Raw genomic sequence first — 21,106 nt, forward strand, 5'->3', positions numbered from 1 at the left:
GTACTTGAGTAGACACTCAATAATTCTGTTGATTTTACCTTGACTGATGCACCTGAAACAATCTGGTCTCCTCTGCGTCTGAACTCCGTGGTAGCCCGTCCCCAGTGTAAACTGCTCACATTAAATGTACAAGTATCGCCGTAGGGTCTGTGGCGGAACTTCCCGACCACTGTGTCACGGTCACAGATGGCCTGATGAGGTATTGATCCCCTCAGCCTTTGGGGCAGCTGGGAAGAGCCTGAAGCTGCCAGGCTGGTTGCATGCAGCTTTCTCTGTCCTGTGTGTCACACAAATATATCTTTCTGTGTGTGCCATGACGTGGAAAAAACTGGACAGCCATGGTCTATAGCAGGGTGTGTAGTTCCTGTATAGGTGCCACCTCGCCTCCTCCGTGCCCAAGGCAGGTATCACTAAGCAGTCATGTCACTGTTTCCTGATGAACCCGTACCCTCCCCCAGAATCTTCCCGACATGGTCCGCGGGCAGCCACAGACAGTGCCGTGGAGGTGGCCCCACCTGCTTTACAGTTCAAAACCTAGCACTCTGATAAAGGGTTTCAGATCACCAAAGATGGAGAATAAAGGATGCATTTTTCTTCCCAGTGACTGACCTTTTAAAAATAAGATGAGGATGCTTTTAGAAAGAATTTTAACTGTTCTAAACCATCACATTCATTGTGCCTGCTCTGAAATCATTCTTGGCTGGGGGTTCAGCTCAGGCTGCACTGAGCTGAGAGCTGTGCTGGCCACCTGGGGTGTTTCATGCAAATCTTACCCCCAGTGCAGCTCTCCAGGGTGCTATAGTCTAGCTGGGAAGACAAGAAATACCACTGTAAGATACAATGCAAATATTAGATAGTAATAATAGCTAATATATATATGTAATATGTAATAAGTTAGACGTTTTCAAGCTCTGTTTTAAATGCTTTACATATATTAACTCATTTATTTCTCATATCCTTATGACGTGAGTGTAGTTATTATTCCCATAATACAGATGAGAAAACTGAGGTTCAGAGAAGTTTAAAAAAAACAAACTGAAGCCTAAGGTTACATAATAAGTGGCAGAGCTGAGATTTGAACCCAGGTATTTTGGCTCTGGAGACTGCTCCCAGTCACGCAGCATCCTCTATTTTTGTTCCTCTGTTATTTCTCCTTAGCATTGCTTTGGCCCTTGAAGTAGGAATAAACCCATTCTCAGTCCCCTGTCTTTGAACAGGCTGACAAAAATGCCTGATTCTCCTCTCCATTGTTGAAATCATCCTCATCCTCTAAAACTCAGCTAAGCCCCCATCCTCCTTGAAGTTCTACCCCCGAGCTTTGGCTATGCCCTTTAACTGATGCCTTGTGGCTTCCTTCCTGGTTATAGACCATCTTGCCTGCTTCTGGCTTTTCCCTTTCTGGATGTCATGCCTTCCCCGAGGAGATCAGGAGCTCCACGGGAAGCAAGGACCAGACCGTGCACCTTGCTCCTCTCTCCCATGGGAGCTGCAAGTGCCCCAGAGAACCCTGGGGGGCTCTTCTGATCAGGCTTCTCGGTATAGACACTGCCTGACCTGATCGTCCCTTCAGAAACCCGCCAAGGCCTTTAGAGGTGGAGTTCTACTCCATGTGACCTCCACCTGATGAACCGTTAACAAACGTTTACTGCTCTCAGTTGGAAAATTAGTTGTTTATTAATTTTCACAAGAAATTTTACTTCATTTGAAAATCTCCTTACAACTAATAACATAAAATGGCTGTTCAAAATGCAAGCTGTTTCCTTCTTCCTCTTTTGAATATGTGGTTATTGCTTTTGAAGAAGACAAAGTGAAGGAAGCGTTTCCTGTTTGCAGAGGCTCACGCTGAACCTACAGAAAGAGCAGATTAGTGTCAAAACATCCCAGAACCTAGAGCTCCTGTAACTTTCTGCTTTTTAAGCACTTTTTTACTATCACAGCTTGGGGTTTAGTTTTGTTTTGTTTTGCCTACTCTTTCCCTCTCACTCCCTTTGAAGAATAAAATGTTACAGAATCAGCCAGAGGTTCATTCCTCTTCCCACTGTTCCATAGCAGGTGTGTCGTGTCTGATGCTTTTGTATGGTATCCACTGCCGGTGCGTGTTTGTATCTTCACCACCTGTCAGTATGTATCAAGGCTTCTCAGCCTGGACACTGGGGCATTTTGGTCCAGGCCATCCTTTGTCGCAGGGTCTGTCCTGTGCCGCATAGGATGTTCAGCAGCATCCCTGGCCTCTACTCGCTAAATACCAGCAGCACCACCTTCCTGTCCCCAGCCTCCCACCCCCAACCCAAGACAACCAAAAATGCCTCCAGACATTGCCAAATGTCCCCTGGGAAGCAGAATCACCACTAATATATATACATATTTATATTTATAGTTATATACTATGTATATGTAAACTATCCGTAAAATAGTTTAAACAGTATACTATTCTAAATATTTTTAAATTTATGTAAATGGTATTGTATATACATATTCTTATACAACTTTCTTTGTTCATTTTATTTTTGAGATTTATCCATTAGATCTAGTTCATTTATTCTAGCTGCACATATATAATAGAACCACTTAATAATTTATTTCCCTCTTTAGGGACAGTTGAATTTTTTACATTTGCTTACTTAATATTATAATCAGTGCTTCACAGAATATCCTCATAAATGCCCCATTAGGCACTCATAGCTCCCTGGAGATGAAATTGCTAGATCATAGAACATCCTCAGTTTTACTAGAGCTTGACACATTGTTCTCTAAAATGTTTGTGCCAATTTAAACTCCCATCAACAATATATGGAGTTCCCATTTCCTTCACATCATCCGTATCCTTGGTATTGTTAGACATTTTATTTTTGCCAGTCTTACAAGTATGAAATGACTTATTGCTGTTTTAATTTGCATTTCCTAATGCTAGTGGGGTTGAACATCTTTTCTTACGTTTATTGACTCAGGGTTTCCTCTTCTGTAAATTGTTTATTCATATACATTATCTGCTTTTCTCTTGTATTATTTATTTTTTCTCATTGATTCTTTACATATTCTGGATGCTATTTTGTCAGTTATATGTTACAAACATTTTCTCTTAATCTGGCAAAGTCACTGTACTTTGCCTTCTAGCTTTATTTTTAATCTGTACTTTGCCTTCTAGCTTTATTTTTTTTTACTTTGTACTTAATCTGTACTTTGCCTTCTAGCTTTATTTTTTTTAATCATACAAAAGTTCTTGTTTGTAGTAATTGTTAGCAATCCTTTTTTATGATTGATCCTTTATATTTTTGTTTTAGAAATCCTTTCCTATCCCAGCAACATAAAGAATGTCTCTTATTTCTTCTAAAATTTTTAACAGTTTAGCTTTCCAGATTTAAATCTTTAACCTATGGGGTTTATTTTATTTTATTTTATTATTTTTTTATATTTAGTCATCTTGGCTGGTTTAATCACATTGTTGTTGTTTATTTTTTGACTGCACGACGTGGCGTGTGGGATCTTAGTTCCCCGACCAGGGATCGAACCCGCACCCCCTGCGTTGGAAGCATGGAGTCCTAACCACTGGACTGCCGGGGAAGTCCCTGTGGGGTTTATTATAAAATAAATTTGTTTTTGTATAAGATATGAGGTAAAGGTCAAATTTTATCTCTTTTTTTAAATTAATTTATTTATTTGGCCACACCGCACAGCATGTGGGATCCTAGTTCCCCAATCAGGGATCAAATCCTTGGCCCCTGCATTGGAAGTACAGAGTCCCAACCACTGGACCGCCAGGGAGGTCCTCTCTTTTTCCATCTCTATAACCATTTGTCCTAGTACTGTTCATTAAGTGGTGTGTCTTTTTCCTGCTGACTTACAATGTCTCCTCCATCATATACCAAGTGCCCATGTTTACTTTTGATTTGTTGACTGTCTCTCCTGTTTCTTTGCCCTGTTTACCTATCATGTGCTAATACCGTCCTACTTTAATTCTTGTAGTCTAACAGTAAGTCCTAATAACTAGTAGAAAAAAAACCCCTCCCTTATACTTCTTGAAAATATTCAGGTCTAGTTTTGACCCTTAACTTGAGGTTGTCTCGTTCAACCAAAACACACACACACACACACACACGCGTGTGCGCACACTTGTGAGTTTTGAATATATACCCATTAGGAATAGGTTTAGCTCCATATGACAGAAAACACAAAATCACAGAAACCCAAACAAGGCAGAAGTTTGTCTCGTGTAAAAGAAGTCAGACGTTGATAGCCCCGAGCTGGTGGGGCCCCTGCATGAAGTTGCGCCCCGAGGCTCCTTTTCTCTGGCTCTTGCCCTGTCCTCAGCCCGCCTGGGCTCCAGGAAGGAGGAGGAAGCAATGAGGAAGGGTGCATCCCTCCCTTTAAGATCTCTTCTGGAGCTGGGTGAGGGAAGGATGGATTGGGAGTTTGAGATTAACGGATGCAGACTAAGTTATATAAGATGGATACACAACAACGTCCTACTGTAGAGCACAGGAAACTATATTCAATATCCTGTAATAAACAATAATGGAAAAGAATATGAAAAAGAATATATATATGTAAATCAACCACACTTCAATAAGATAAATTTTTTTAAAAAACTTAACTCATTTAAAAGAAATAGAAAGAGATCTCTTCTGGAGGTCCCAGATGCCCTTTTTGCTTGCATACCATTGGCAGAACTGAGTCCTCATGGGGGAAGCTGAGAAATGTACTAACTGTGCGTCACCCCCCCAAAAAAAGTCCTATTTTTAAAGAAAAGGGAATGTGGATATTGAAAGTCAACCAGCAGTCTCTGCTACAGCCTGGAACTGGCAGAGTGTGAAAAGATGACAGACAGTACTGAGTCTTCCAGGCAGGAATGTGCTGTCTTTCCACTTATTTAGGTCTTCTGATATCCTTCAATCAAGTTTACCATTTTTCATAGAGATCTTGCAAATTATTTGTTAGATTTAATTCCTGAGTACCTAATGGTTTTTATCTCTCTTTGTAAATAGGAATTTTTTGCACTTATATTTTCTCAGTGATCGCAGGCAAGGAATGTTAGTGATTTTTTTTATTTTGTACTCATTGGTTCTCATTTTCTAGGTAGACAGGCATCATGTGTGATGACAGTTTCTCCCTTTCCATCCTTCTGCATTTTCTTTCACAGGTGGTTGGTTTCATCCTCATTATGCCGTGACTCTTGTTGAAAGCAAGTGGTGATAATAGGCATTCTTGTCTCTTCATCAAGTTTTATCAAATTATTTTTATATCTGTTGAGTGTGAACATTTGGTTTTCCTCCTTTAATCTGTTAATGTGTGAATTACATTACTATATTTTCTAAGATTCCTGAGGTAAATCCTAATATAGTACATCATAGTGGATAAGATGATGATCTTTTTTGAACATTGTTGGATTGAGTTTGCTAAGCTTTTATTTAGGATTATTGCATCTGTCCATAAATGAAAAATAGATTGTTTTATAATTCTTCTTTCTCATAATAGCCTTCTCTGATTTTTGGAAACAGCGTTATATAGCCTCAAAAAATTAGGTGGGGAGCTCTTCTTCTTTTCTGTTCTCTAGAACAACTTGTGTAAGATGGCAGGTCCTCAAAATTTTCATAGACTTCACCAGTAGATTTTTGGTAGGTAGATTTTTAAGTATTATTTCAATTACATTAATGGCTAAAAGTCTAATCAGGTTTTCTATTTCTTTTTGTAACTTTCCATTGAAGTATAACATACAGAAAAGTTAGCATTATATAAAAGTAATCATACAAATGTACTTTTTTGTGTTTATTTTATTTAACATTTTGAGAGATTTAGCCATATTGTTGCATACAATTGTAGTTTGTTCATTTGAACTGCTATATAATACTACCTCATGTGAATATACTATAATGTATCCATTCTACTTAATGGGCATTTGGGTAGTTTCCAGTCTTTGAGGATTGCATACAACACTGCTGAGAACATTCTGGTCCCTGCCCTTGGTGAACATGTGTTTGCATTTATGTTGTCCAGGAGTGGAATTTGCTGAGGCATCCACGTATGTGCAGCTTTAGTCAATGCTCCCGAACAATTTTTAAAACTGATTACCAATTTCTATTCCTTCTTGAGTTTTGGCAAGTTACGTTTTTCTAGAAAATTGTCTATTTCATCAAAGTTATTAGCACAAATAAAGTATTCTTATTTAATATCTGTCATTATGTTCCTTGTGTTATTCCTAATATAATTTGTGCTTCTTTCTTTGTCTTTTCACTAAGCATCAGGTTTATTCATTTTATTTGACTTTTTCAACAGTCAGCATTGGGTTTTCATTGATTCCTTCTGTTGTGTCTCTGTTTCCCACTTTATTAACATTTGCTCTGTACTTCATTCTTACCAGTTTCTTTAGACCATTGTTACCTTCTCTAACTTCTTAAATTGTATTTAACTGTTTAATTTTCAGTCTTCATTTTCTTTAAGCTCAATATTTTAAAATTACATCAACTACTTAATTATATCCCACAAGCTTTGATTGGTAGTAGTCTCAATTTTATTCACTTTTAGATATCTTCTAACTTCCATTATGATTTTTCATTTTTGATCTCAAATGTGTGCATTTTTGTTTTATATTAATTATAATTTTGATATTTATTTTTAGTTGCATTATAGTCAGAGAATATAGTCTGTATAATATTTATGTTTTGGTATTTGTGGACATTTCATATAGGACTTAGTGCACTGTCACTTTTTTAATAAATAATTTACTTAGAAAAGAATGTATATTCTCTAAAAATTGAGTGCAGGCTATATATGTCCATCTAGACAAACTTGTTGTTTATGTTCTGTATTGTTATTAATTGTCTGTCTGCTTGATCTATCAGTATATGCTGAAAATTAAATATATGTCTAGACGTTTCCACTTCACTTGTAATTTTGTTAAATTTTACTTTCTGTATTTTGATGCTGGCATGTTATATATAAATAATATCAATGTATCTTAGTGATTTTATCCCCAATAATGCCTCTTTTGCCCTTGAGGTCTATTTATTTGACATGAATATAGCAACATCAGTTTGCTTTAATATTTCTTTTTCCATCTCTTTACATCAACTTGTCTATGTCTTTATATTTTCAGTTTGTCTGTTGTTGGGTTGGGGGGAATGGGAGAGATTTCAAAATTGACAATCTCAGCCTTTCAGCTTGTGAGTTTGTCAATGTATATTTAGTGTGATCATTAATATATTTGAATTTATTTCTACCAGTATCTCTCCAGAACAGTTTTGCATAATATCTCTATTTTTAGTTTCCCTATTTTTTAAAAAAACTATCTTTTTTTTTATAGCGTCCTATTCTTTTTTTTTAACTCCTGTATCTCAGTCATCTTAAAACTTCTAATTTTATGGTTTTTTTCAGAATGTTGTAAATTTAAGTTCTTGGGGATCTAGTCCTCCTATTTATTGTACACACTGACTCTTGCTCATGATGGGTTTTTTCCTCATGGGTTTTGTAGTTTGGGGTCCGAGTCTTCCCCCACTGGAGCTGTATCTATGAATCCCATCTAATTCCAGGATGAGAGAGTGTCTCTCCAGAGTAACTTTAGATTTACTTCTGCTTGGCTCCTTAGGTGTATCCATCTCCAATCCCAGAACGAATTTTATGTACTTTTCGATGGGTTCTTAGAGCAGATATGTGGTGTAACTTGAACCCCAAATTTCCCTGCAGTTCTCACCTCTCAGGCAGACCGAGATTCCTGCTCCCTCCCTCAGGAAAATCTGCTCTTTGGTTGGTTTTTTTCTCATCCTCTCTCACTGGAGGTGCTGCCATTTGAGGTTGTGCCTTTAAGGAGGTAATGAGCTTAAAGTCACTGCCTCTTTCAGACCCAAGGCCTCCTCTCCTGAACCCAAATAGGTGATAAAACCCAAGTAGCTCTGGATTAGCAGGATGTGCTCCCCCCTCACACTCCATCCTCTCTTCTTTACTGCCCTGGTTTTCCAGAGCTTGTTTCTGGCATCTTGGGGCCTCCATCTTCCCTTTATGTTCAGCTATGCATATGAAATATTTTTAAATTTTATCTAGCATGTTTAGGTATTATAATTTTCCTATATTATAATAGGAAAAATTTTAGGTTTTCTTAGTCTCTAAATCTTCCAGAACTAGAAGACATCTAGAAACAGATTTAAGTTGATAAATTTAAAAGGCGGCATATAGGCAAAAACGTCAGTTTTTTAAAAGCATCATGCAGTGCACATGTTTTCTTCACATAGTGGCTTTTTTTCATTGATGACATAGAAAAGGCAAGAAATGACATCGCCACCAATATGAAGTTATCCATAAAGCCACACAGAGGACAGGTGTGAACCTCTTGTCCCTGCGTGTAAGGTTTACCTTTACATTCCCGAGCCTGTCCCCCAACCTGGGTTTTATCTCCGCCTGCAGTCTCTCTCTGTGGACCTTGCTCAGAATTTACTCAAATTTTAAAAAAGAACAAGAACACGGAGAAGGGGAGCTGGAGGAGAAAGGGGGGAGGAGCAACATTTTAAAGAGCTGCTGAAGGAAGCTCCAGGTTTCTGGTCGCCTGCCCTGAATTTGCCTCCTCTCGTGTCTTCCCGAGTCCAGCGGAGTTGGGACAGTGTCGGTGGGGACACCATGGGGCTGAGGGTAGGAGTGACTGCATGTGTCTTCCACTGCCTTCTGGAGTCAAATTGCACAGATCCCTTTGGCAGTAGCTGCTACCTTCTTTTCTCTCTGTGCACCTATTGCAGGCTGCTGATTTTAGCCTATTGATTCAGCTTGCACACAGCAGGTCCATCTGACATTTTATTTCCAGTCTGCATCTGTGACTGCATTGCAAGAGAAAGCTCTTTAGTGCGTCACGATGTTTCTGCTCCTCCCGTGTCTGAACGCTGTGCATTGATCTCTTTGTAGGGAGGAATGATCAACTGGAACCGTCTTTTCCCTCCTCTACGTCAGCGACGAAACGTAAACTATCAGGATGGTCGGCAGTCTGAGCAACAAGCGTCCCCTCCTCTAGAGGTTTCGGAGGAGCAGGTAATCAGAAACACCTGGTACTTACCCTAAACCCATGCTTCACACTCCAAGCAGTTTTGGTGAACGAGACTTGAAAGAAATCAAGCATATAAATACAAAGATTTTGATATCAGGTAAACCACCACCTACACCAGTGATAGACACTTGGGCCCTTTATTGGCTACTGTGGGTCTTAAGAGTTTGAGGAAGGCATAATTTGAAACAAAAATGCGTTGTGATCGCTTATTTTTAAATCTGTGATATTTCATGTTTACTGAAGTTGGTTCACGACGCAGGCTGGGAGAGAAGGAGGCAGAAGGACAGGGAGCTTCTCTGTTTGTGTGGTTTTCACTTAGGAACCAAATTAATGTTTTACATACTGAAAAAGCAAATCAACAATGGGGACGATCATAAAACTAAAAGGACACTGAAATAAATGTTCCAGCTGTATCTTAAGTGAATAATATAATCGAAAGGGAGAGGGAAAATTAATTTCGGTAACTTTTGAACGTAATATGCCCTCTTAAAAAAAAAAAGAACTGCAAACCTCAAACTCTTCATGGGTTTATTTTTCATGGTGGTATGAGTACAGCAATTCTGAAATTATATTGTATGTATTGTAGATTAGAGGAAACGAGGAAATAGGATGATCTAAAGGGACAGGATGTATGCAGCTTAATCTCAGGTGGCTCAGGAAAAATAAATGGGAGTGTGTGTATGTGTGTGTATGTGTAGACAGAAAGCAACTGTGGCAAAGTAATAATTGGTGAATGTGGATGAAGAGTAATTGGGTTCTTTGTGCTCTTCTTGAAATTTTTCTAGAAGTTTGTAATTATTTCACACTAGAAAGTTTTTGAAAATCTAAGCTAGTAGGTTGAGAGCACTTCAGTAACAACCCTTTTAAATTTCATTCTGCAAATGTTGCTTTCTTCTCATAAAAGCAAATCAAGGTCAGTGTTTCATAGAGAGTCACCCCATGCACTTTCCCCATCCCCTGTTCCCAGAGCCAACAAAAGCCAGTCCGATCCAAGGCACTCGGTCTCTGTGGCAAAGCTGTACGTATCCTGGCTTTTTCTGGGACTCAGGAGGGGCTTCTGGGCAGGGCGCCCACTGGCACCTCTGGGTTAGGCCACCACAAGTGAGAGAAACCAATGGAATATGCCTGGCGAGCTGACCCAACCCCTCACCCTTAACTTCTCAGCTCAGACTCATCCTTTGAGCAACTCGTTAGGGTTGAGAGATGGATTAAGGAGCCATAGTTCTCTTCCACCTCCATTAGCGAATTTCCAAAAAACTGTTAGCCCCACGATTAGAAAATAAAGCCGAGTAACTCAGCATTTATAAGGCATTTATAATAACAGATTAAAAAATAAACTAATACTCTCAAATTCAGGTGAAAAGAAATAAAGTTCTGTTATATTACTGTTTCCTTGATAGAACCCAGGTCACATCCCTCACAACAGAGCAGCCGTTAACGATAGAAAGTATTTAAAGGTGAAATAGTTCTTAGTTTTGACACTTGAGGGAAAAAAAGTGTCAAAAAATGAAAACAAGGTGAATGTGTGTAATTGAAGTCTTTAGCGTTTTTTTTTTTTTAAATGAATCATTCTCCTTGATCCTCCCAGAATGACGAGAGCGAGGTTAACATGATGTCGGTATCAGTTCAAAATATCCTTTACTTCTTCTTGGCTCTGTTATGAAAAGATGTAAATACATGAGAGGTTGTTTTTAACATGCTTCCTTATTCATTGACTTTTCTAAATCTTGTCTTTTCTCTTTCTTGATTATCCTGAAATGGCCTTACAGACTGCCCCCGCATTAAGACATGGAGGTCCCCCTCACCATTATTTCTGTAGACTCTCAATAATTTTTGTGTTAGGTGCTCGAGAGACTGTAAAAGAGAAGAAAGACGTTGTTCTTACCTCAAGACATTTACAGTAATGTTTACAAATGTATAGTTACATATAATCTCTTGGTTAGTTGGAGGCTAGACACTGTCTAAAATATTATTTGGGGTTTCCTTGGTGGCACAATGGTTGGGAATCCGCCTGCCAATGCAGGGGACGCGGGTTCGGGCCCTGGTCCGGGAGGATCCCACATGCCATAGAGCAGCTGGGCCCATTTGCCACAACTGCTGAGGCTGCGCTCTGGAGCCCACACTCCACAGCGGGAGGGGCCCCCCCCCAGTGAGAGGCCCCGCGCACCGCGACGAGGGGTGACCCCCGCTCATGGCAACTGGAGAAAGCCCGCCCGCAGCAACGAGGACCCAATGCAGCCAAAAATAATTAAATAAATAAATATATTTTTTTAAACAATTATTTGTTAGTAACATTAAGATAGTTTGAATTAACAAAACCTTTTTATGCTTCATTTTTCAATTAGATGTGCTGTACTTTATTTAAATATCAGTCATGTGATTTTAATGCATTTAAGAAACTTAGTAATTTTCTAAACCAAGGAAAAGAGAAATGATTATTTGAGTTTTTTCTGATGTGAGCAAATACTTCAGGAATTTTAGTGAAAGTTATTTAAGATAGGAAATGTAGTCCATCTATTTTGAAAACAAAGAATATTCTAAGAAAGAATGTGCATCCCCTGTTAAGTCTAGTAAGACTCTAACATACGGCCATAGAAATGTTTGCCACCTTTTCTACTATTGCTATTAAGTTTCTGGATTTTTAGTTCTTCACGATCCACTCCTACTGTTTTTCAACAAGCACCTTTGCCAGTTCATCACCCCTTGCAGATGCCACCCCAAACCCTACTAGTATCTTAAAAATAAGTGTATGCATTATTGCGTTTCTGTCTCTTTTTATTTTTTTCTTCTTAACCAGGGATTTTCATATTACACCCACACGCAAAATTAACAGATAATGAAATTTTGTCATATTGGCCTCATTTTTTTTTTTTTTAATCAAAAGGGAAAAAAACTTCCCAAGTTTGTCTCTCTTGAGCCCTCCCCAAGCTTAGAAGGTGACCCTTCGATTTATGCTTAATGGGACGCACAGGTGAAATCGGACAAGGAAGTTAAACAGGACTAACTGAGCCAATGCCGGCATTTAACGAAAGGAGGACAAGCATGGAGTTTACAAATGCTGACTTCCTCACTTCCAATCACATGTTTCCCTCCTTGTAGTCAGCCAGCAGTTATCAGCTGTCCGCTCTGCCCAGTCTAACCACTGGGCCAGGTTCTTGAACTCCGGAGATAGGTAAGGCAAGCGATTCCTGCCTGCACGTGGTGCAGAGCCCAGGGTGGAGCCAGGCTCAGGGGCAGCTCTTGCCAGCTGTAATCAAACCTTCCAATGCTGCTGAAGGATTGCCAGTGTGGGAGGGCGGGGGCAGTGCTCTTTGTAAAGATGTGGCCTGGTGAAAAGCACATCAGATCTGGGGAAGCACAGGTGGGTGGGGCTGGAGCGGAGAGTGACCGCTGGGGCAGGGGCCTCATGTGGGGAAGAAGTAGGGAGGCTTCCCAGCGGTCCTCAGTGGGGCGTGGACCTCTGCTTCCGTGCTGGAGGCATTAAGGTGCAATGCAGGATTTTAAACAGGGAATCCCATCGTTGGATTTCCCTGGAGGATGGGCTCGACGTGAAAGAAGGGGCGTGTTATGCTCATAACCACGCATGTAGTGTCTTCCATCTCTGCCCTGGGAACGTATTACAGTCCGGGTGCTTATGAGACTCTTGCCCACTCGAGGTATGGTACCACTTCGAACGCTTATAATACGTGAGACCCGTCATGTGGATTCCATTCATGTCCTCTGAAATATCCATCGGCCCAAGAGAGATGGCACACAGACACTCTCAGTCATAGCGGATAAGTAGCGAAATGTATTCAGTGTGAGAGAATCTAAATCTCAGTGAGTCTCTCTTCTCATCTCTGGAGTCCTCACCACTGCCTCTGAAAAACCTATCTAAACTCCAAAATGCTCACCTTATGAAAACTTAGCGCTTCTGCTCTGGGTATCTGGACCCCAGTGAGTTGGGTGTTGGTATAGAGACACCCATGTCATCTGGTTCCCTGGCGGATGGTGAGCTCCATGAAGGCCAGTACCGTCTCTTCCGCGTTTCCCTCCTGACACAGAGCCTGACACACAGCAGGTGCCCGAGTGGCGGTTAGAGCAGGGCTGAACGTGAAGGTGTGGTTGGAGGGCTTCTTTTTCAAAAGAACACTTGTTTTCACTTAAAAATGTGTTAGAGGGTGGTCCTTCGTCAGACCTTTCCACCTCTAATCTCTAATGCTAGTGTTAGAACGTGTTATCCATTAGAATGAAATATTGAGTGGCAATCAAATAATTAACCAGCTTTCGGGGGTGCCTAATTCTTCTGAGTACTGAAAGATGTAAGCAAAGGAGCCCCCCCAGCCTGTAGCCAGGACCTTCTCAGGACTAAACCCTGAAGCAAGCAGGAGAGTGCAAAGATGAGGGGCCGCTGAGCCACCTGCGGCCGGGCAGGAGCGTAAGATAACCAGGTACAGTCCACTCAGCCAACCGTGTGATCACAGGGGTTCAGCAGTTCCAAGGAAGAGGAGAGGGGGTCAGCTAATAGGGAATGAGGGTGGCACTGACCCACAGGGATCTGGCATTGAGCTTGCCCTGATTGGTGACAAATGATAGCTATAATGAGGGCAGGGAAGGGCAAGCCTACCTCCCAGGGCCTCTCTGGGGTCACTCCTCCCGGCCGGGTGTGCACATGGCCTGGGAAGCGGCCAGCCGCCATGGGCAGCCCACAGGGGACTGGTTGGGACTACCTTTCAGGTGGGCATCGTTTTCTGCAAGAGTCAGAATTTGGGAAGTAAGAACCCCAAAAACGATTTGTTTTTGACACCCTTAGCTAAAGGGAAGTTAAAGAAAACCACAGTCTTATTTGAACAAAACAAGCAAAGGAGTGTTTCAAACTGAGAGGAATTGCTATAAATCTCATTGGAATGAACGTCCTACTTCACTTGTGTCAAAGAGTAGTAGAATGTTAAAGTGGGATTTTATTCATTTTCTTGAGTAAGAATTACCTTGAGGTAGTAGGGGCACAAGTTCCAACCATAGAGGATTAAAAAAAAAAGGAAAGGAAAACCAGTCCAGATTTATCTCCTTTCTCTATAGGTTTCTTTTCTTGTTTGGTGAGGTCTCTCCTTGGGAAGCATATTTCCACCTCGTCCTCCTTTGCAGCACTGCCGGGTGACAGTGTCAGGGCTCTCCCGCGGCGCCTGCTCCTGTCCCAGCTCCCAGACCTCGGGCCGGCCTCAGGGGTCCCTGACGAAGAGCAGCTGTTAGAGTCGGAGGTCACTGCAGGGGGACCTTGCGCAAGTGTGTTTCCCTCCCAGTGAGGAGGCTGAGCTACAGTTTCAGTGCCGGCCTCTCCCTGCCATCCTGCCCCTCTCATCTTGCCGCTGGGAAGTTGCATTTTCAATCGTAAGAAACAGGCCTTGGAGATGTGATATTTGAGTCACTTGAGATTTTGTGAATAAGTGATGGGGAAAATGGGAAAAGCATACCATCCTCTTTGGATAATAACCCAGCTACACCTGGCTTCTAAAAGAAGTTAGAGAAAAGGATCGGGTTTTTGGGCTAGAAACCAAGATGAACTCTATTCTGATGTTTTGTGGTGAGTATTTTAGATGGAAACTTTCCTGTGATGCACAGGCAGGAGGAGGAAGGTACTCACGGGGCTCTGGAATAGAGGAGGAATGTTGAAGGAGATGCGTTTTAGAAGGTTTTCCAGAATGCCGCAGACCCACCAGCGCGGCACTGACTGACATGCTCTTGACTCTGCTGTCTTCCTATCCAACTTCATTCGGGCTGGCCACCTTAGTTTTGTTAGGCCAATTCTTGTTTACGCAATTTAAACGCTAGAAACAGGTAGCAAAGGTCACTTGCTTTGTTCAGCATCGCTGTATTCAGCCATGGCGGGAGGTGTGCGTGTGGGTGTGCTTGGCTGTGGACCCGGGTGGCATCAGGTCCCTGTCATCTGGGGACACGGGCCTCTCCCTGGATGCCAGTGACCCTGGTCCTAGGAGACGGCGTGGTGGTGGCCCTTCTGCTCCGGGACTCCCTCCAGCCCCTCTGAAAACAAGCCTGTGTTTGATCTTGTGAAAGACACGTCAGTTCTTTGACCAACAAAGGGTATAAAACTAGCAAAGTGGAAACAGTTCAAGTGAGTGCTGAAAACAAAACCCGAGGGCAGTTTTGTCACGTCGGAGGCTCTGAGGGAGTGATCCTCTACACCCGGCCCAATGGCTTCTCAATAGGACAGAATGATCACAAGAGGGAACGCTTACTGAGCACCTGTTATGTGCCGGTCACCGTTCTAGGCCTTTCACACCTGTCTCTCCTACCCTCAAAGCTGTGAGGAAGCTGGGAGCCCGAGGCTCTAGTCCCCGGCCTGGGGCCACACAGTGACTCCGCAGAGCCCCCTCTGCCACCTGGCAGGGTCCCCACCTCCCAGCAGCTGAGGCTGGGGCGCTTCTCTAACAGCTGCCAGCTCCCCTGTGGTTTTATTTTAAGGAATTGTGAACCTCTAGAACCCTATCCGTGTCTTGCTTATGCAACCGCAGGTCTGCGTGGCCTCAGTTTTCTCTTGCTACTGTTGAGCACGGGAGTTCCCGCATCGTGTGCTAAATAAAGCTTCACACTCAGACGGTTACGAAACACACAAGGGTTGTGCAAGTCGGGCGCCGATAAACACGGAGGACCACGACGGTGATTCTCGGTGTCCACCACGGGGGCTGCAGCTCTCTGCCGCGGCCCTTACCGCCTTGGCCGTGAGCTGCTGAGCCCCCGAGGAAGGGCAGCGGTGGGAGGCACAGCCCCCTGCCTGGCTGCGGCCGCCCCAGCCAGCGCCGTCCTCTGCAGGATGACGGGGCAGCCAGGAAACACGGTCGGGACCCCTCTCTGTCCTTCTTCTGGTTTTCTGATCGTTACCCTCATACCCACGCCCGAGCGTGCCATTTCATGTTTTGTAGACGTTTACAGTTTGGGACGCTAAAGGAAACTTACAGATGCCCTTTCTTCCTGTGCTCGTTCAGTTTTTAAATAGCGTTAACACTGTTTCTACTTTGTGAGCTTTCTCATCTGGTCAAAGTACCAGGTCATTCAGCAGTGAAAATGCTCTAATCACACTCGTCTTCTCACCCCTGAAGAAATGCAAAAGGCTCCAAAGCCAGCTTTAGGCAAAGGGCTGTGATGGCCACTCGGCCACTGCCTGCACAGAACAGCGAGCATCCTTTTCAGCGGAGACCTGTGGAAACCAGCTCAGCTGTCAAAGCCAGTGACGGCACGTGTGGTTGTGTGTCTGCAGAGAGAATGAACCTGGAGGAAGCCTTGTGTGCAGGGAACGCGTTTCTCCTCACACCAGACATCACCCCCTCGGGCGCGGCCCGGCCACCCCCGCCAGACCCAGCCGCTTCTCCCTCGGGGCCGCGGGGCCGCGGCCGCTCTGCTGTGTGTGTGCAGCAACCTGTGCTCAGCATCTCCTGGATTTCGGACCAGACTCGGAGTCAGTGGAGAGAGAACTCCAGTACAGTTGGAAGCTGTGGCCGGCAGCCCCGCCTGGTACCAGCGCCGGGGCGAGGCTCACACGGCATCAGCTCCAGGTTATGAATCGTGAATCGCCAAACAGATGGATTTGTTCCTGTCGGCTGGGTGCAAAGAGGCAGCCAGGCGTTAGCTATGCTTGAAGTACTAGAGGCGACAGAGGTGACAGCGAGTGTAGCATTTGCCACATTGTTCACCGTCATTGAGAGAGGCCAAGTCATTGGCCTGTGGTGTCATGTCCGTGGGCAACAGAGACAAGGCAGGCAGAGCTGCCCACCCCCTCACTGGCCACGTTCACTCCACTAAAGATAGTGGTCCTTAACCAGAAGTGACTGGAATAAACATCATGAAAGGTTATTTCAATCCAGGAGTGTATGAAATAGCCTGGCCGGAGTACCCAGACCAGTGAGGTGGTTTCTCCCTGTTGACACACGTCCAGCACGGGTCCTGTGGCCCCGCTCCCCGAGTGACACTCAGTGTGAAATGACCCCAAGGAAAGGGAAAAGTGCGGATTCTGAGAGTTGAACGGCAAAACTGATGTGTCACGTGTGGCAGGAGCCTGAAATAGATTATCAAGCAGATACTTGTGAGAGGTAAAGGGCCTTGTGGTCTGAAGGCACCAAACTGATCCTGTTGACACAGGATGCCACCAAGACATTTGCACTTCTCGCCACATCGGGAGAGATGTTAGTGGCATTGCAACAGATAATAATATGAAGTTTGAAACTGGTTAAAATTCAAAAAACCTGTTGATGAGCCACTTGGATAGAAAGGGGAGGGCTCTGGTGAGTTCTGGGCCCTGCCTTTGGCCTTGTCTGCTTGGCATTTTAACTTGAGTGACGTTGTAGAGCTTATTAGCAAATGTGCTAATCAGATGTGGGGATGATAGAGTTTGAGGGAGCTAACACAGGAAACAACAGAATTTAAGCTGACAGAGTTTTGGTTGGCTAGAAAACGATCAGAGGACGTTCGACAGAGATGCTCCCAATCCTAAACCTGGAAGAGGAGATACAAACTTACTCGGAGGCCCGGCTTGAGCGCATTTCACTCAGGGTTTATAGCAGGCCCGCTAACTCACCACCCCAGGGTGCTGTAGCTACACACTCGGGACGTGTACATGCACACCCACTGTGCCAAGGGCTGGGATGGCACAGTCTAGCTGCCCTCTGTCCTGGGCAGACCACGCCCGCGGTACCATATTCTGCAGCAGCACAAATGGATGAGCACTGGAAGGGGAGGGGCAGGCTGGAAAGTGCTGGATTCTGAAACACAGGGATGAACGAAGGCAGCCAGGGCCCTTACGGTATGGTGGTAAGGAGAAGCTGTCGGCCCTAAGTCACAGCCTGGAGGAGCACAGGACAGAGGTCAGTGGGACCACAAGACCCCTTCTCTGAGTTTCTCCTCGGCTGGGAAACGTGGGAAAGGGCCACGGGTCACGAGATCAGTGGACGAAGATGAGTTAACCAGGCCAAGGGCAAAGGGGAGAGCCTCCCAGCAGAGGACACACCAGCAGCAAAGGTGGGAGACACGGAGCCACACGACCTGGGACGGACCAGGAGCTGCGTGCCTGCGGAGGCAGGGAGGCCACTCGAGTGCCTGTGCAGAGAAAGGAATGGGGCTGTTTCCTGTGGCTTAAAAAGGCAAATTAGGGCCTTTGAAGTTCCACAGGCAGTAACTAATTAGACTCAGATTCTGCTCCCTTGAGGAAGAGCTTTCCATCCCGGCCAGTGGGTGAAGAAGTGTTCCTGAGACTCCGGAAAGGGCCACTTTTTCCCAGAGCAGGAGATGGAAGCAGGGATCCCTGCCGTTCTGCCCACGCCGGCAGTCGGTCCGTTACCCCCGGAAGCTGAGCTGGAAACCGGCGGTCTCCTCCCCCAGGCCGGCCCTTAGGAGGCGTGTGTGCAGGTGGAGAACTGGAAGGAGGTTCCTTGGAGGGAGGACCCTCACTGTGCTTTCTTTGAATCCTGGTCTTAACAGCCCACCGATGAGGGATCACAGCGTCAGTTCCAAAAACACCAGCTAGAACCCCGGCTTCTGAAAAGTGGGCCGAGTCTCCTCCCAGCCGGTTAGCCTCTCCCTAAGGCCCCCTGAGGGACGAGGAGTCTGGGGTCTCAGTCACCCCTGCGCCCGCCCGCTTGCCCCGCCTGCCCTCACCCTCCCGCGCACACCCCCCTCAGCTGGGGGGAAGGGGAGGCAGCGGGACTCTGACCACTGGGGAGCCCCAGGGCATCGCGTTCTACCAGAAGGAAGGTTAGAAGTGGTGACTAAGTCCCCAGCCCCTTGTCAACTCACACCTCGTTGGAAATCTCAACATTTGTAAGAGTATCACTTTTCACTATATATTATTGCAAATGTAGTATATTTCAAAATAAGTTAAAAAAAAAAAAGCAACACCTGCGGCTAGTCCAGGGTCATAAGTGTTTTTATAATACATTTTAAAGTGGGAAAACAGGTTACGAACAAACTGTAGTGACGCTGCCTGTTTTGACCTTGGAGACTGCCTGTATGTAAAAGTACAGGAAACGTCTACATTCACAGATTCGGGACTTGTGGTCGAAAAGATGGAGGCCTCGACCTCCCTGCTCTCGGTGGCTTTAGCTGCCTCCTCTGCGCAGTTCTGCCCGGGCTTCGCCCCCTGTGCGCAGCTGCTGCCCGCAGGCCGGCGGGGACTCCGGGGACGCTGCACCTGCCGTGAGACGCCGGGCGGGGGGGGGTGGCGGGCTCCCCAAGGCGGTGCTCTGCCTGAGCCACGCCAGGAACGCAAAGGCGCGTGTACCCTCGGAGCCCGCCAGCCTCAGGACGCCTGCGGCTTGGATAAGCTCTTCCTCGGGAGGTAGATTCGACCCGGAAGGAGTGTAGCTGGTGCAGACCTGCTTCCCAGGCCCCGCGCCGCAGCTCGGCCGCCCTCTGCTCATCCTGGCAGGTCTCTGACCCTCGGAAGCCCCCTTCCTCGTCTCTAAAGTGAGGACTCAGTGAGAAAATGCGTATTTATTGGCTGTATATAGTGAGCACCTTAAAAGGTTGAGCCGGTTGTAATTTTATAAGCATCAGATTTCACACTGAAATGAAAACCTGTTGTGTTGTGTTTTTTTCATCTGTCCTACAGAACTCACACGAGGAACATTCTGGGGCTGGTGGGTCAGTGGCAGTGTCGTCAGCCTCATGAGGCTTCTGGTTTTGTTTCTGTTTTCAGGTTGCCCGGCTCATGGAGATGGGATTTTCCAGAGGTGACGCTTTGGAAGCCCTGAGAGCTTCAAATAATGACCTTAACGTGGCCACCAACTTCCTGCTGCAGCACTGACGGTCCCAGCGGACAGCACAGGGGCCGGCGGGCTGCTGCCCACAGCGGGTGCCGTCCCGCTACCGGCTCAGCCCCAGGACCCGGCACTCTCTGACGCGATGTTCTCGCTGTCCTCTTGAGCGAAGGGTGGTCCCCGCTGCTCCCTCCCTTAATTCCAAGATCATTGCCATTAAGTATCCAAAATAAGTTTGCCATTAAGGTAGCATGTATTTTCTATCTTTATTTTTTTATGGAGTATTTTCCTTGGTTTGGAGAATTAATCTCCCATTCCTAATGTGTTTTAAATGCATTAAAATTGCAGATTTCTGCAAGCAGTTGAATAGCACTCCAGATGGGAAATTACCGCTATTGTCATATTCTTTTTACTATAATGCATCTTCCTACATTATATCTGATCATAAGTGCTGGAAAGGGGACTGTTACTCAGAAAGGACCTGTCAAATTTTCTTTATGGACGTTTTTCATTGCTTTTTTTTTTTTTTTTTCCCCCCTCAAATTTGCTTTCAAACCCAGGTGGCTGTTCAGGATCCCCACTCCCTAGGGATGATCAGTTCATACCTGCCGCACGCAGAGTTGGCCAGACCCGGCCACTGAGGGAGGGACAGGGAACTGAGCCCTCTTCCGCCTGTCCCAGCCCGCTCCCGTCTAGGGGGTTTTTCCCAACTACTCCCTGCTTCCATTAAAAAACAATGATAAGAATCAGGTACCGATTCAAGGTTCTGGAATACTCCGTGAAACATAACTGGAGTTACTTTTGCTTAGAATATCCACAGTTAGCCACTCAGGCTAGGAGTAAAAATGGGACAAAGAGAAGAGCGGGCTCGCTGGAGCAGTACGGGGCGTCCTAGCTGCAGGGCCGGCCCCCCTGGAGGCAGGTTCCGCCTGGCCCTGGGGTGATCGGATATCAGCCTGAGGCAGGGTAGACTGACCCCACCGTGGGGAGGAGGGGGTGGCCGGAGCAGATGAGCCTGAAAAGATCTAAAGCAAGATTTAAGGAAACTTGCAACTATTGTGTTCTACAAAGCCAGCAGAAGTGTTGCAAACTGATGCAAATTTAGACATGCGTGGTACTTACAATAAAGTTTTTAATGTGTTTTACTTTTTGGTGTTTCTTTATTAGGCTTACCTAAATAAAACTTTGTTCTAGTCTGTACTATTCTTTACCATCCAAACAAAAAAAAAATTTTTTTTTTATCAGACTGCTCATCTTTCTTCAGAAGATTTGGGTGCTTTCTTTGAAGTGAGAGGAGCCCTTTGATTCCTGTAAGTAGGACTGGCCCTGTGAGACCACATTCTGA

At 44.8% G+C, this 21,106-nt stretch overlaps 1 protein-coding gene across 3 annotated transcripts in view; it reads left to right on the top strand.

Annotated features, from left to right (window-relative positions):
- UBAC2 (UBA domain containing 2) overlaps positions 1 to 20,906 on the top strand; it is a 163,061-nt gene extending 142,155 nt beyond the window's left edge. For all 3 annotated transcript variants that reach the window (XM_082366147.1, XM_082366145.1, XM_082366146.1), the window contains 2 exons: positions 8,881 to 9,003; positions 19,701 to 20,906. In XM_082366147.1, coding sequence (XP_082222273.1) covers positions 8,881 to 9,003; positions 19,701 to 19,808 — 231 coding nt within the window. In that variant the 3' untranslated portion in view covers positions 19,809 to 20,906. The remainder of the gene's footprint in view (positions 1 to 8,880; positions 9,004 to 19,700) is intronic.
- The last annotated feature ends 200 nt before the right edge of the window (positions 20,907 to 21,106 follow it).

This window comes from Balaenoptera borealis, assembly GCF_965194805.1.
Source record: "Balaenoptera borealis genome assembly, chromosome: 18".
NCBI lineage: Eukaryota > Metazoa > Chordata > Mammalia > Artiodactyla > Balaenopteridae > Balaenoptera > Balaenoptera borealis.